At 42.9% G+C, this 14,194-nt stretch overlaps 1 protein-coding gene across 8 annotated transcripts in view; it reads left to right on the top strand.

The window, feature by feature from the left end:
- The window catches only part of Ppp2r5c (protein phosphatase 2 regulatory subunit B'gamma), a 137,616-nt gene that overhangs the window by 45,518 nt on the left and 77,904 nt on the right, over window positions 1-14,194 (top strand). For 3 of the 8 annotated variants that reach the window (XM_069997560.1, XM_069997558.1, XM_069997559.1), the window contains exon 1: window positions 2,329-2,509. The exons of 4 other annotated variants lie outside the window; for them this stretch is intronic. In XM_069997560.1, the coding sequence (XP_069853661.1) occupies window positions 2,416-2,509 (94 nt within the window). In that variant the 5' untranslated portion in view covers window positions 2,329-2,415. Of the gene's footprint in view, window positions 1-2,325; window positions 2,510-14,194 lie in introns of those variants that run through there. One more of the 8 variants, XM_069997561.1, reaches the window with a different exon arrangement.

Below are 14,194 nucleotides of genomic sequence, written 5' to 3'. Positions count from 1 at the left end.
TTGAGCTCCTTTGAAAAATACATCAAAAAGTGTCTTTACTTTTCCTTTGCCTTCTATATATTTTACATGAAGCTTCTAGAAGTCTTTCCCCAGATTTCGGCACTCCAGCTCATCAGCACAGCCCTAGAACAGGCACATCCAGTCTCTTCTCATGTCACAGAAAGTATTGGTGGGCAGATCTTTCTCCCTCATCCTCCCTTCCCCTCTCCCTCTCTCTCCCTCACTCTCCTTTTCCTCCCCTCCCTTGCTCTTGCTCTCCCTCTCCCTTTTCTTCCTCTTCACCTCTCTCTCTTCCCCTAAGGACCTGGCTCCTGATTGTGTCTTCATCCTTGGACAAAAGAGATGAGGATGAGCTTGGTCCTCAACACTGCCTAATGCTGGTGACAGGTTGGTCACAGTCCTCTGCTGACAGGTGCAACCCAGCGGTCAGTAGAGAAAACCCAGAAATGAGTAGGTAGCCACAGTCCTACATTTAAGTTCCCTTGAGTAGGAGCACAAGCTCTTTTTGTTGACCCATGTTTGCTTCACGTGCCAGTGCCAGCTGGGCCAGTGTGAGGCCCGAAGTGTGTGCATGTGAGCAAAGGCCATGAAAAGCCTCTACTCTGATACTTACAAGCAGTCAGCAAAGGCTGTGAGTGTAGCTTAGTGTTAGAGCGCCCCTGGCACAACAGAGGCCCTCGGTTCAACCCGTATCACCTCAAAACAGTAACAACAACAATAGTAGCAATAATAATAATAACTTCCTGGCCAGCTGTAGGGTTACTACAGCATTTTCAGCTCTAGGAGAAAGGAGTGGGGGGAGGGATTTTTTTTTTCTTATTTATCTTAATAGCTATCAACACAATAAAATCTACATTTGTTTTGTTTTGTTTTACTTTTTTAAGACAGTCTCACTGTTTTTGCCCAGGCCAGCCTCAGTCTCATAAATTCTGTGACACCATGCCACACAAAATCTACATTCTTCCTGTGAAGCACACTAGCTGGCTGTGGGGTTCACTCACGCATTCACTGGAAGAAGTGGAAGACCGGGCCTGTTCCAGTGACAGCAGCCTAGTTGTATTCCCAGCATTTCTTATTCTTGGGAACTTTGTGGGGGTTATAGGAGATGAAGGACTTTTCTTATCATGAGTGGAGCAAATGAGTGAGGTTGCATGAGAAATAAAAAAAATAGGGACATAATTTGGGAGAACTTCAATATTTACATGAAAAAATGAGAATTTTTTTTAGTTTTACCAGAAATTGTTCCTATCTTTGATTTATTTATACAGTAATGACATTTGAGTCTCAGCACCATCCCCATTTACTTTTTGTTTTTTTGCCAGTCCTGGGGCTGGAATTCAGGGCCTGGGTGCTGTCCCTGAGCTGCTTTTGCGCAAAGCTAGCACTCTACCACTTGTGCCACAGCACCACTTCCAAAGGCTTCATGCATGCCAGGCAAGCATACTACCACTAAGCCATATTCCCAGCCCACATTTACATTTTTTGAGCATAGATAGGAAACTAAGATCTGAATAGTAGCCTAAATAAAAATAAGTAAATTTATCTTAATTTTATAACAACAAAATGTCTAAAACTTGAATGAAAGCATATAATATATTGACCACAAAAATGAGCTCTGAATTTCACTTTATCTTTTTCCATTTTATGCCTTAACACCCACAGCTATGCTAAGAAATTGTTTGTAGCATTTTCTAACTTGAATGTTATACAGCTTTCATTTTCTGTATGATTTTTTAAACCTGATTTTTTTTTCAGGAAAATAAAAGGTATCGGGAAGGACCAGCTGGGGGATTTTTTATTTATTACTTGCCCTATCACTCAGGGAAGTTGAATAAGAGTCTAAATTACTCAATTGTGTAATATTTAGCCATTTGCTAAAAAAAAACAAAAACAAAAACTAGGTTGCTGGACTCTCGCATATAATACAGCAATTAACAAATGTAGAACTAAATAGTAGAAGGTAGTAGAAAGTACTGTGGAATTTTGTGTGCCAGTTAGGGAAATGCTAAAATGTAAAGTACACAAGCGCGCGCGCACACACACATCTTTTTTTCCTGGTAGCTCGCAGAGACCTTTGTTTACAGGCTGATGGGAACCATGCCTCCTGCCCTGGGCCCTGAGAGTGAAGATCGTTGCCTAAAAGTTACTGAGAAATGAAGATCACAGAAAGCCGGAAAATGCCCAGGCTTTTAATGCACACTGACAGCCAAACAGAACGCTCTTTCCGCTTGCAGTTTTTTTAGTGTCATTTTAAGTTGCAGCTCCTGGCCAATCAGCGAGCTCCAGGCCCACTGACATCACGAACCAGCCAGTTCCCTCCAGCTGCAGAGCTCCAGTTTGCCTTTTTTTTTTAAACTAAAATGGAGGCTGGTTTCTTGCCTTAAGGAGTGCACCGCCTTTCCCGCTGGAGTCTAGATGTTGACATGTAATAAGGCGGGCAGCGGGATGGTGGTGGATGCGGCCAGCTCCAATGGGCCTTTCCAGCCCGTGGCCCTTCTCCATATTCGAGGTGAGTTATTGTGTGCTCCACTGACCGGAACCTGCCGAGGTAGTTAATAAATGGCTATTGTGCTTCCGATAGGAAAAGCAGGAAGTCCTTTCAGCAGAATTCACTCCACTTATCTGTGGACTTCACCTGAGCAGGTGGGGTGTGGCTCGGCTGTTGGACATTTTACCAACTACGTACAGAATTTGAGACTAGAGAGAGGCCTTGCATGCTCCGTTCAAAGCTGGTTTTTCTGCTTTCTGCCCTCTCTCCCATCCCCCTTTCGGAGCTGTGCTGATGTCAAAGGATGTGAAGTCACTGCCTGGGGAAGGCATTGGGTGGGGGAAGGAAGGAAAGGCGGGCCGACCAAGCCAGCCAAGTTGTCCGTTCCCGGAGTTTCTGTTAAACCAGTGTTGCTTAATACTGCAAAGGCTTTGCCAGGGACTTGTCTCTGAATTAAGGATGGATGGTGCTCAGATATTATGCAGATTTGTTTAGGAAGGAATTCCCTTTGGAAGGATTTTCATTCTTGCCGTGAAGCCGGAGAGAGAAAATTACGTTCATGCTTTGAAATGCTGAAACCTGTTAGGGGAGAGAAAAGGGTTGTTAGCATTTTCATAGCATAGTAGCATTTACAAGGACTCTTATTGCAATTTGGCATTAAAATTTTAAACAGCAACGTGTTCTCAATGTATACATAGATCACTATTTTGGTAATTACACTTTATACATATCTTGGGTTTGAAATTTAGCTTTAAAACACAATTATTTGTTAAACTATAGGCATCAGGGTGTTGTACATACTTACTCTTAGTTGGTATTTTAAGCTATTAATGTGAGTTTTTGTTCATGATTTAGTGAAAGAGAAAGTGAATGTAAAAGACTATCACGTCACTTTAAAATGTATAACATATCATGGCCTTGCCTTCACAGAGCAGTTTTACTGTCTGAATCTCCAGTAGGGGCCCATGTTAAGGAAGGGTGTGGGCAGATCAGATCATTGATGACTAATAGCCCCTGTGACTAAAATGCCGGCCAGGACTGCAAGGTGTACCTGGGACAGTGGACACGTAGCCAGCCTCTTGGAAGAAACTGCACTGCTTCTCTCCAAACCCCCTCTATGAAGCTGGTAGAAATCAATAGCCACTGTGGCCAAATTGCAAGACTGGTGGTGTGGTGGATTTGTTGTTTGGTGCTATACCAGAAAGAGACAGGCCCACTACAGATAGCATTAGAAGGTTCAGCTGCAGGACCCACATGGGCAAAACCAAAATGTAATTGCTTAGATTTCAGTGAACCCACTAGCTAGTTAGCAGTAAAATTGTTTGACTAGGTATAAAATATAAATTTTCACCACATTAACTGTACCTTATAAATAACGAGTCTATTTGGTTTGTGACTCCTCTGGCTTTTTAAGTAGACATCTAATGTATAGGTTTTTTGGATTATGAATTATTATTCCAAAATCGAATGATTTTATATCTTAAGTCCCATTACTATTGTTTTAAATTCTAAGACTTCATTGCACCCAGTGTTTTGGGGTTTTTTTTTCCGGTATTGTTGATACACCTGTTGGTCTTTTAGTATGTAATTGTAGAGAGAAAAGTAGTAAAGTATAATAAACTAGAAGAGACATGGGTTTTCAAGAAGGGGTAACCTTTAGTGACTTAATAGTAACTTTTAATTCCATTTCTAATTTCAAAACAGAACACATGACCTCCCTAAGAGCTTCTTACAGCAAGCATGTTAATGTGAAGTATGCAACATGTATTTGATTCATTGGGCTCTTAGATTCTTAGTCAGTTTAACTTCTGACTAGCAGCTGCTGTGTGTCAAGTGCTAAGGGTCAGTAAAAATGACTAACACACAACCCCTGTTGTGAGCTGACCACTGTGTTGGAGGGGACAGAGAAGAACTCCTCAGTCAGGGAGTTCCAGGGGTGCCTGAGTGTTGGGTTGCTGGCGAGGAGAGAGGACAGAAAAGGGCTAGCCACGGGGTTACCTGGCTCCCTTATCCCTCCCATTTAGGGGAGGGGCTGTTTACCAGGGGAAAATAACTTGCCCAAGGTCACATGGCCCTTAGGTCTAGGTCATGGGGCTAGAGTCCAAATCCAGATGATTGCTTTATAATAGGAATCTTGGCAGTTTATAGAACATTTTGCAAGAAGATTGCAGTAGTGTTTTTTGTCCTAGTGCCCTATCATCCATTTGGTGACAATTTTACACCCAGGTTCACTTCTTGGTGGTTTTAGACGTTGAATTTGTCACTTAGTATCAGGTGCTGGGCAACGCTTTAACCTGGAATAAGAGTGAGCCCTGTGGGGGGTAGCTGGTAGTCAAGTTAACAAATACATACATACAATCAACAGATAGTCTAGAGTCGTACTTTACATGATGAATTTTCAGGTGTAAAAGGAATCTATTTCAACCAAGTCCAGACCTTCCTGCCTCCAAAAGGAGAGAACTAGATGGCTGTAAATGTAGTTTGCTGACTATCCTGGGCTGCCCTAGCACTGCCCGGAGAACTCTGCCTGGAGGACAATGTTCTTAGTGCCTGCCACTCTTTTGCACATGTAAAATGTAAGAGATTGAATTTTTAATTTAATTTTAATTAGTTTAAATAGACACATGTGTCCTCTAGTGGTTATTGTAGTAGAATTGGCAAACTTTTTTGGATAGGGGCCCAGTTGTCAACACTTTTGTCTCTGTGAAAAAAAAAACAGCCAGAGACAATAACAGGAAGGTATGTCGTGACCTAGTAAGCTTTCTTTGCACGAGTAGGGGGCAGTTCTGGGGTTGGAAATGTGTTTTAGGCTAGCCCTTCAGTTGAGGTGGCATTTCCCCTTCCTGTCCTTCTTGAGTGGGCTAGGTGAAAACCAGAGAGTGAAGTTTGGGAAGTTGCACCTCCCTAGACCTAGAGCTCAGCTTGCCCACTCAAAAACACACACAGCCCAGCCACAAAGGTATCAGTGGCCAGAGAGGACCCTCTCTCTTCAGCTCCCATTCTGGGCCTCTAGAAAGTTGTAAACTGCCCCCACCTTGGTCTAGTCCTCAGAAACCCGCCTGGTTGGTGAGCCTCTGGAGGCTTGATGGGAAGTTGGAAAACACATTGTTCGTTCTTTCTTTCTTTTCTTTCTTTCTTTCTTTCTTTCTTTCTTTCTTTCTTTCTTTCTTTCTTTCTTTCTTTCTTTCTTTCTTTCTTTCTTTCAGTTGGTCATGGGGATTGAACTCTGGGCTTGGGCGCTGTCCCTGCACTCTTCAGCTCAAGGCGAGCGCTCTACCTCTTGAGTCACAGCGCCACTTCCAGTTTTCTAGTGGTTTATTGGAGATCAGAGTCTTACGGACTTTTCTGTCCAGGCTGGCTTTGAACCATGATCCTCAGATCTCAGCCTCCTGAGTAGCTAGGATTACAGGCGTGAGCCACCAGTGCCCGGCAAAAACACATTATTCTTTTGATAGAAGCCAATGTCTCCTGAGAAGTGGAAGTCTTAATTATTATTGTTTTCTCACCAGTCCTCCCTGGGTCACCAGTTGGTTTGGTCTTCACCTCTCTAATACAAAGTTAAAGAAAGCCAGACATAAAAGCTCAGAGACAGCACATAAGCACACGCGCACATGTGCACACACACACGAGAGAGAGAGAGAGAGAGAGAGAGAGAGAGAGAGAGAGAGAGAGAGAGAGAGAGAGAGAGAGAGAGCGGGAGGGAGAGAGGGAGAGAGGGAGAGAGGGAGAAATGTGCAGGAAGCAAGCAAAGAAATCACTGTCTGCTGGTTCCATTCCCCCTTGCCCAAGTTCTGGCACCTTCCCCGTTGGTAGAACTGTGTACAGTTCTACACAGGTTACTGAGAAATCTGCATGGAGTGAGTTCTGCAAGCACTGGTGAGCATGTGATACACTGTCACACTCTCAGTTCCCAACAAGAAGGAAACAGGTCTGAATGAAGACAAGAAACAAATACCAAATAGCAAATTGCTGATCCTTTGTATCAGAGGTAGGGAGCCTTTTCTCTGCCATACTTACATCATTCTCAAGCCAATACAAATTTATCAATACAGGCAGACAAGCCATGGGCAGCCAATGAGAAGCACACAGGTCTGTTGTAGCATATACCAAATGGCTTTGAAGGCCCCATACAGTTCCCCACCCTTGCATAATACTTCATTTCCAACAATTTTACTTCAAAACACTTGCTTACTGTGTGACTGCTTTGCTTTGCCTGCATTTCTGCATGCATGGAGTGTTCCGCAAGTATGCTGAACACCACTGTAGTGATCCTAACTGTGAAATAGCTTCTTTTGTACTCTTGGTGTCTTGCACAGTCACCAAAGTAACAACCCTCTGGGAGCAGAGGGAGTTGTTTGTATAAAGTCTACACGCCTTTGTGATAATTAGTCCTGCCCTTGAACCTGGGGATAATGTCTTCTCCAGAGTTTTTGCCTTCCAGTAAAAGCTGCCTCCTAAAATTTTTTCATTGAGTTATGTTAATTGTGGTAAAAGAATGAACGAAAGTGGTAAGGTTATTATAGTGTGTGTTTTTCAACCTAGGAAAATGATGGACGGAAACTCCAAGACATTCTACTTTTGGTTCCCTTACATCAAATATAATAGTTCTCTGTTAATTCCCTAGCACTAGGCCAATTTCAGGGAGCTTTTGTGAGCACTAAACTCGTTTGTACCTCCCAGGGGCAGGACAAGTCCTGGTGTGGCTCTTCCTAAGGTCCCCCAGCCTGGAGGGTACAGTCCAAGGCTCTTGCTCCTGAAGCCACTGTTGAAGGAAGCAGCAGCATTGATGGGGCCCTTACAGTATTTGGACCAAGGCCACACCCTCCTGTCTCTGTGTTGTGTTTTGTTTTTGAGTCCTCCCAGCACTGTGAGGAATAATTATTTCTATTTCCAGAGGAGAAAGGGAAGCCCATGCCCAGGGCCAGAGAGAATGCAGTGAGCCTCAGACAGCTCAGCTCCTGTGTACGGGAACTGTTGTGAAGGTTCCTAAATCTCTTGTACCTCTTGGTCTTCTGTTGCCTGGGGGGGGGGGGGGGGGGCCCATAGTGGAAGGTCTGCAGTGCAGTCCTCCTTTTCCAGCTGAACAGAGGCTTTCTAGAGGTGTGATACATATGCTGGTGTAGACGGAGCTCCCGTCCCACCTCCCATTGCACTTACCAGGCCAACCAGGTGTTACTTGTTGGTTCAGTGTTTTATCTTCTCCACAAAATCACAAGCATCCTGAAGACAGTCACTGGAGCTCATTTCTCTCCTGGCACCTGACATCATTTCTCTAGTAAGCATCTGGAAAGCAGTTGTTATTAGGCATCGTGTAGGAAATGGTGGTACCAAGTGGAGAACTTGAATAAGTGATTTCTCTCATGAATGTACTCTTTTCTCACTAACATAGTCTTTTTGATCTTGGAAAGACATTAGCAAAGCATGCAGGGACACTACAGTCTCCTACAGCAAATGAAGGTATGGTTTTATTTTAGGCCCCAATTGTTGATAATCAAAACTTTTTTAAAACAAAGACTACAGAGATACGATATTAAATTCAGTGAATTAATATATGTTCTAAATGGTACAAAGTCAAGCTCAAGAAGACTTTGTTTTGTTTTGGTCTGTTGTGGGGCCTGAACTCTGGGCCTGGGTGCTGTCCCTCAGCTCTTCAGCTCAAGGCTAGCACCCTACCACTTGAGCCACAGCAGTATTTCTGGCTTTTTCTGCTTATGTAGTGCTGAGGGATCAAACCCAGGGCCTCATGCATGCTAGGCAAGCGCTTTACCACTGAGCCACCTTCCCAGCCCCAAAGAAGACATTTCGGGCCAGTTGAAAGTTGAATGCAGAGCGACCCGGGGGCCACAGGGTTACACTAAAAGGTGGTTGTGACTGTGTAGGGGACTGTCCTTGTCATTAGAGAATGCAGACTGAAGTGTCTGTAAGTGTCACAATCTCTGAAATGTAATCATGTAGCAGAGAAAAATAAATCTAAAGCAGTATGCTAATCAAGCAGTTACTGCATCTAAGGAAAGAAATGCACCGACATTCATTCAAGTTCTTCAGTGATTTAAACTTTTTCATAATGTTTGAGGGAAGTATCTTTAAAACAAGTCTGCTTTTGTGGGGGAGGGACAGTGAGGGAACTGTAATAGCTTTGAAATCATTCCTTAAAGTAGTCTTGTGAGTGTGAGATTTAGCCCCATGGTTGCTAATTCACAGTAGCTGCACAGGTGACTGCATGGTCTCACCAAACACTGTTTCAGATTATACTTACTGTTTGATGTTTATCCCTTCTTATCAATCTTTTAGAGTAACTTCCTTTAAGGCATGCCAGGAGATAAAACCATGACTCCTCTTGAACCTGAGAGGCAGGTGCTTAATGGCCAAGGGTGAGGGTGAGGTCTGGGGCCACCCTGCAACACACCACCACCCCAGCCCATGTTAGACAGAGGAGGCCTTCTCCGTGCCTAGAAATTAGATATGAAATGAGAGCTTTCATAGGAGTTCAGTGCAGGAGGGTGTATATATGGCGTAAAATGGCATCTGGAGTTGTATAAGACACTCCAGGTGTTTGTGGTGGCCATAGTGACCCCTTTTGTAGGTCACAAGTATTACTTGGGAACCAAGCAGCTGAACCACAAAAATCTGTTTCATTTTCCACAGCTGTGTTACCTGTATTTGTTCATCTTGAAGCTCCTTCATTTCCTGAGGCTTTTCATTCGAAGTAGTTGTGGTATCTTGCCATCTGGAAGCAGTTCGTATCTTCAGCATTCTAGCTCTTGTCCCACATCATCTGCCTATATGAGCTGGGGCACCACCTCCACAGCCTCTGTCCGAGTGCCCACTGGCCTCTGTTCCATCTCTTGCAGTTCTGTCAAGCCTAGGGTAAGACAAGAACTTGGCACTCACACTCAACCCTTTTGAGGAAGACTTTTTAGCGTAACATACATTTTACATTGAATATCTAAAGATGTTCTTTGTGACTGATAGCACAGGTGTACTAAGTGCATAGGTGTGCTTAGTACACAGGTATATAAGTATGTTCTGTGTGACCAAATAGCTTCACTTCATATGTCATTTTCTTTTTAGTATTTTAATATTTTGTTGCTTTGTTTTTTCAGTACCGGGGACTGAACTCTCCCACTTGCTGGGCAGGTGCTCTACCACTTGAGTCCTCTTTTCTTCCTTTCTCTTAAGTGCAGATATTGCTATCTGATGTTTTAGCCACATTGTCTTCAGAAGTGTCAAATCTTATCCCGTCTCTGTCCTACTGAATTGCTTTTTTTAAAGTATTGAGTCTTGCCATGTTGTCCAGACTGTTCTAAAACTCTTGGGCATAAGTTATCCTCCTGCTCAGTCCCCAAACACTCCTCCCTCAGACATGCGCCACAAGCCAGCCAGTGCTTATCCTGAGAACAGTAATGCTTCACTCTAGTGAGCAATCCTAATTCTTCTCAAGTTGCTCTTTTCAGTCTTGGTGGGCTTCATTCAAGGAAAGAGAGGTCAGGGAATGTGTGCATATATATGTTTGTTAGATGGTGTCTGCAAGCGTGCAGCTAGGAATGGATTTTTTTCCCCCAGTTTTATATAGTGGCCAAGGGCATTAAGTGATGACATTTGACAACTATCATTTGGCAGCTATGTTCTCAGAACTCAGAGGCTATGGTGATGCCCTCAGTCTTTGCATATACGTCAAGGCAACCTCTGGCCCATCGAGTCTACAGGTACCCTTTGCCAAAGAGTCTGTAAACTGGGCTGGGAAGGTGGCTCAGTGGTAGAGCGCTTGCCTTGCATGCCTGAGGCCCTGGGTTCGATTCCTCAGCACCATATAAGCAAAAAGAAAAAAAGCCGGAAGTGGTGCTGTGGCTCAAGTGATAGAGCGCTAGCCTTGAGCTGAAGAGCTGAGGGACAGCGCCCAGGCCCAGAGTTTAGGCCCCACGACCGGACCCAAAAAAAAAATTAAAAAAATAAAAAAAAGAGTCTGTAAACTGTCTTCCTGGGCTTACCAAGATGTTACCTGCCTTGTTTGCTATGTGGAATGTGCCGGGCATGAGGCAGTGTAAAAGGCTCCTGACCGAGCAAGGAATGGTACCCAGCAAGTGGCCACTGTGTTCACCACATGCACACCTACCTGTCTCAACTAAGAATATCTTTGATGACATGTGGGAGGATTAGTTGTATTAAATCTCAACTCTGGCACATAATTTTTAACTCTGTGGAGTGAGATGCAAAGTTGCAAGGCCTGTCTGACATGCGGGATGCAGTGGCTGTGGTGAGGGAAGCTCCTTCCCGCTGCTTTTGTCGCCAGCCGCTGTAGCCACTTCTCCAAGAACACTCTTTTCTTGTAAGCAAAAAAGGAAGACGACAAACTATGTTTACGAAGACTTGAATACTTGGCTTTTTTTTTCTCAAAATGTATGAAATCAGATCATCAATTCAAAGAAAACCTACTGTGATTTTTTTTTTTGTCCATGATAAAATTTGAACTTTCAATCAAAACAACTTATCCCAGCAAATTGAACACAGAGGCTATCTTGTTGATATTGCAAGTAATGATATATGCAAAAATGCAAAAACATTTTCATTCTTAATAATTTTTTCATAAAGATGCTATTGAGCATGAAATGTATCTTCAGTTTTCTAGACATGGATATGGATATAATCTACCCATACCAAAGTTCTTTCAAGTTGTAAGATTTTCCATAAGATAGCACAAAAATCAAAAGCCTTCTAGGATATCTCTCTGACTTGGGCTGGAAGTGGCTCTGAGTTTGTGTTTATTAAACCTCTGTGCCCTCTCTCTCAAGAAAACAACAAAACAAACTCAATGATGCTCTAGTCATGTAAATGGGTTTCTCAGACCATGTACCATCCAGAGACTGTTGCTCTAATACTTCCCTTTCTGCCTTAATCAGTTTCCTTTCATCTTTTTCAAATGCTTTTTTAACCCATTTCCATTCATATATAGAGAAAGCCATCTTTATATTCTTTTCTTAATTACAACTAAAACTAAAATTCTCCCTGACCCTAAATTGTTTTCTATGTTCCCTTACATCTTAGAACTTCTACTGTTGGAGTTTCCTATGTGTTATATCAGACTGCCCTTGTTGGGCGGGAAGGTGGCTCAGTGGTAGAGTGCTTGCCTTGCATGCATGAGGACCTGCATTCAATTCCTCAGCACCACATAAGCAGGAAAAGCCAGAAGTGGTGCTGTAGCTCAAGTGGTAGAGTGCTAGACTTGAGACCTGAAGAGCTGAGGGACAGCGCCCAGACCCAGAGTTCAGGCCCCATGACTGACAAAAAACAAAACAAGACTGCTTTGTTGATACATGTTTTTTGGGGGTTTTTTTTGGGGGGGTCCAGTCGTGGGGCCTGAACTCTGGGCATGAGCACTGTCCCTCAGCTCTTCAGCTCAAGGCTAGCGCTCTACCACTTGAGCCACAGTGCCACTTCCGGCTTTTTTCTTTTTTGCTTATGTGGTGCTGAAGAATTGAACCCAGGGCCTCAGGCATGCAAGGCAAGCCCTCTACCATTGAGCCACCTTCCCAGCCCCTGATATATGTTTGTTTATCTGCATACATAAGTATGTGTTTATAGAACATATATAGTTGGTTTTGTTTCTGCATTTCTTAGGGGGGAAAATTGACAGAGCAGTGTCAGAAGCCAAACCCTTTTATAAGCTCTTGTTATATGTAGATAATGCACTCAGATAGTTGGGCGATGCTCTGAGCTGTTGCTAATAACATAATCTTGCACTGTAAGTACACATGTGCATAAATAATTAGTGTAGCTCCCTGCACCCTTCTGGGAGTTTACTTTAAACTTTAGGTCTGGGTAGGTGTCTGAGAGGAGGAGGCACCTGCCTGGGACTGTCCTCCAGCTGTCTCCTCTACGCACCTCCCACAACAAGCACACATGATCTAGGCTCGTTTGAGAGGTGTCAGAATAGGAAGGCCTGAGGGAAATGGCCTACTGTAGAATGGAGACTCCTTTCTGCTTCATCCAGGAGCCAGAAACATTGACTTTTCTTTCCCAATTCTTCAGACTTGTTTCTGAGGAGGCATTTTACTATATACAACGTCACTAACCCTACTAAAATTATTTTACTACAGCCTGAAAATATTGAATCCCTCCCTAGCCCCTAGTGTCACATTCCCTTCCTGAATTACCAGATCAAGTCATCCAGATTTAAAGCCACAGTATCCACAACTGAATCACCATAGCTTCCCACAGCTCCAAAGATGTTTGAAGATACACTGGTCAAATTCCTTATTTTCAAGGGGATTGGAAGAAAGGAACTTAGGTTGACATTAAGGTGTACTTACTACTCCTGAAGACAAGAAACCAACAGAATGTGCACACTTTTTCTTTATTTTATCTGTAGTTAAGAGAAATGTCCTGCTAAGAGAGAACTTTAGCAACTGTCCAATGGGCAAGTTTTTTTTTAGAATCTAATAAAAGCTTAGATACCTTTTTATAATAAAGCCACAAATGGCATTATGCCCAAAAGTGGTTTTATTACTTGTAAACAGCCATTAGACAAAGTTTTAGGAAATGGCACTATAGCTAAAGTGGTAGAGCACTTGCCTTGAGCTGAAGAGCTGAGGGACAGCGCTCAGACCCAGAGTTCAAGCCCCATCACCGACAAAAAAAAAAAGGACAAAGTTTTATTATTTGACAGTCATGGGACTTGAACTCAGGGCCTGGGTACTGTCCTGAGCTCTTTTGCTCAAGGCAAGTGCTTTACCACTTTAAGCTATCGCACCCCTTCTGGTTTTCTGGTGGTTCATTGACGATAAGAGTCTTAATGGCTTTTCTGCCTGGGCTGGCTTTGAACCCCTGTCCTCAGATCTCAGCCTCCTATATTGCTAGGATTACAGGCATGGGCCACCAGTGCCTGGCAACAAAGTTAAATTTATATTCTGATTTTATCTTTTACTTAGTTTCCTCTCTTCCTACTTTCTCTCCTTAATAACTCCATTCTTACTTTGTTTCATTTTCCTGATAAGGCCCTCCGATGTTCATACTAAGGGTTTGTAAGGCAGGTTAACTTTGTGGGAGGAGGTGCTTTGATTAAGAAATCAAATAGTGCAATATCAGTAGGCATGAACTCTGCACTTTTTACTTTGAAATTTTGGACATAATTTAGATGTCAGCTCTAAAATACTAATCTTGAGGCTTTGCATTTCATTTTATGTATGAGTTGGTACTACCGTTATCCAATTAAATAAATAGAGATTGTCCTGTCTGCCCAGATTAGAAACCATGTCTTGGGGTGGGAATAGTGTGCGTGTGTATGCACGTATGTTAATGTAAAGCTGATGAGTATCAATTAACAAAAGAGTCAGTTCAGTCTTCCAGCCTTAGTGGGCCTTTGCTTATTTGAGCTTTTTTACCCTTTCAATTTTACAAAAAAAAAAAAAAAAAAAGAGTGTTTTAAGTGAAAGGTAAGCTAAATTTGGAGCCCCAGAACAATTTATAGCACTACACTTCACATTTAAATATTAAGAAAAAATATAAAGGAAAGTTTAAGAAACATGTTCAGTAAGGAGTTCTTTGGCAGAAAACAGGGACCTAAGGACTGAGTTAATAGCCTTAACTGTGGCATCCATAGTAACTAGACATGCTGCGAATGTAAATATTTATCCAGTTCGCCCTGATGCAGTTAACAGCTTTGGCCCTTCAGTGCTGGGTTTCTCAAAATGGTTTAAGAAAGATTCTGAA

The sequence above is a fragment of the Dipodomys merriami genome, unplaced genomic scaffold (genome assembly GCF_024711535.1).
Source record: "Dipodomys merriami isolate MVZ:Mamm:240054 unplaced genomic scaffold, mDipMer1.0.p SCAF_50, whole genome shotgun sequence".
Taxonomy (NCBI): Eukaryota; Metazoa; Chordata; class Mammalia; order Rodentia; family Heteromyidae; genus Dipodomys; species Dipodomys merriami.
Note: the sequence above shows the minus strand (reverse complement) of the source record. Positions and strands in the feature narration are given on the sequence as shown.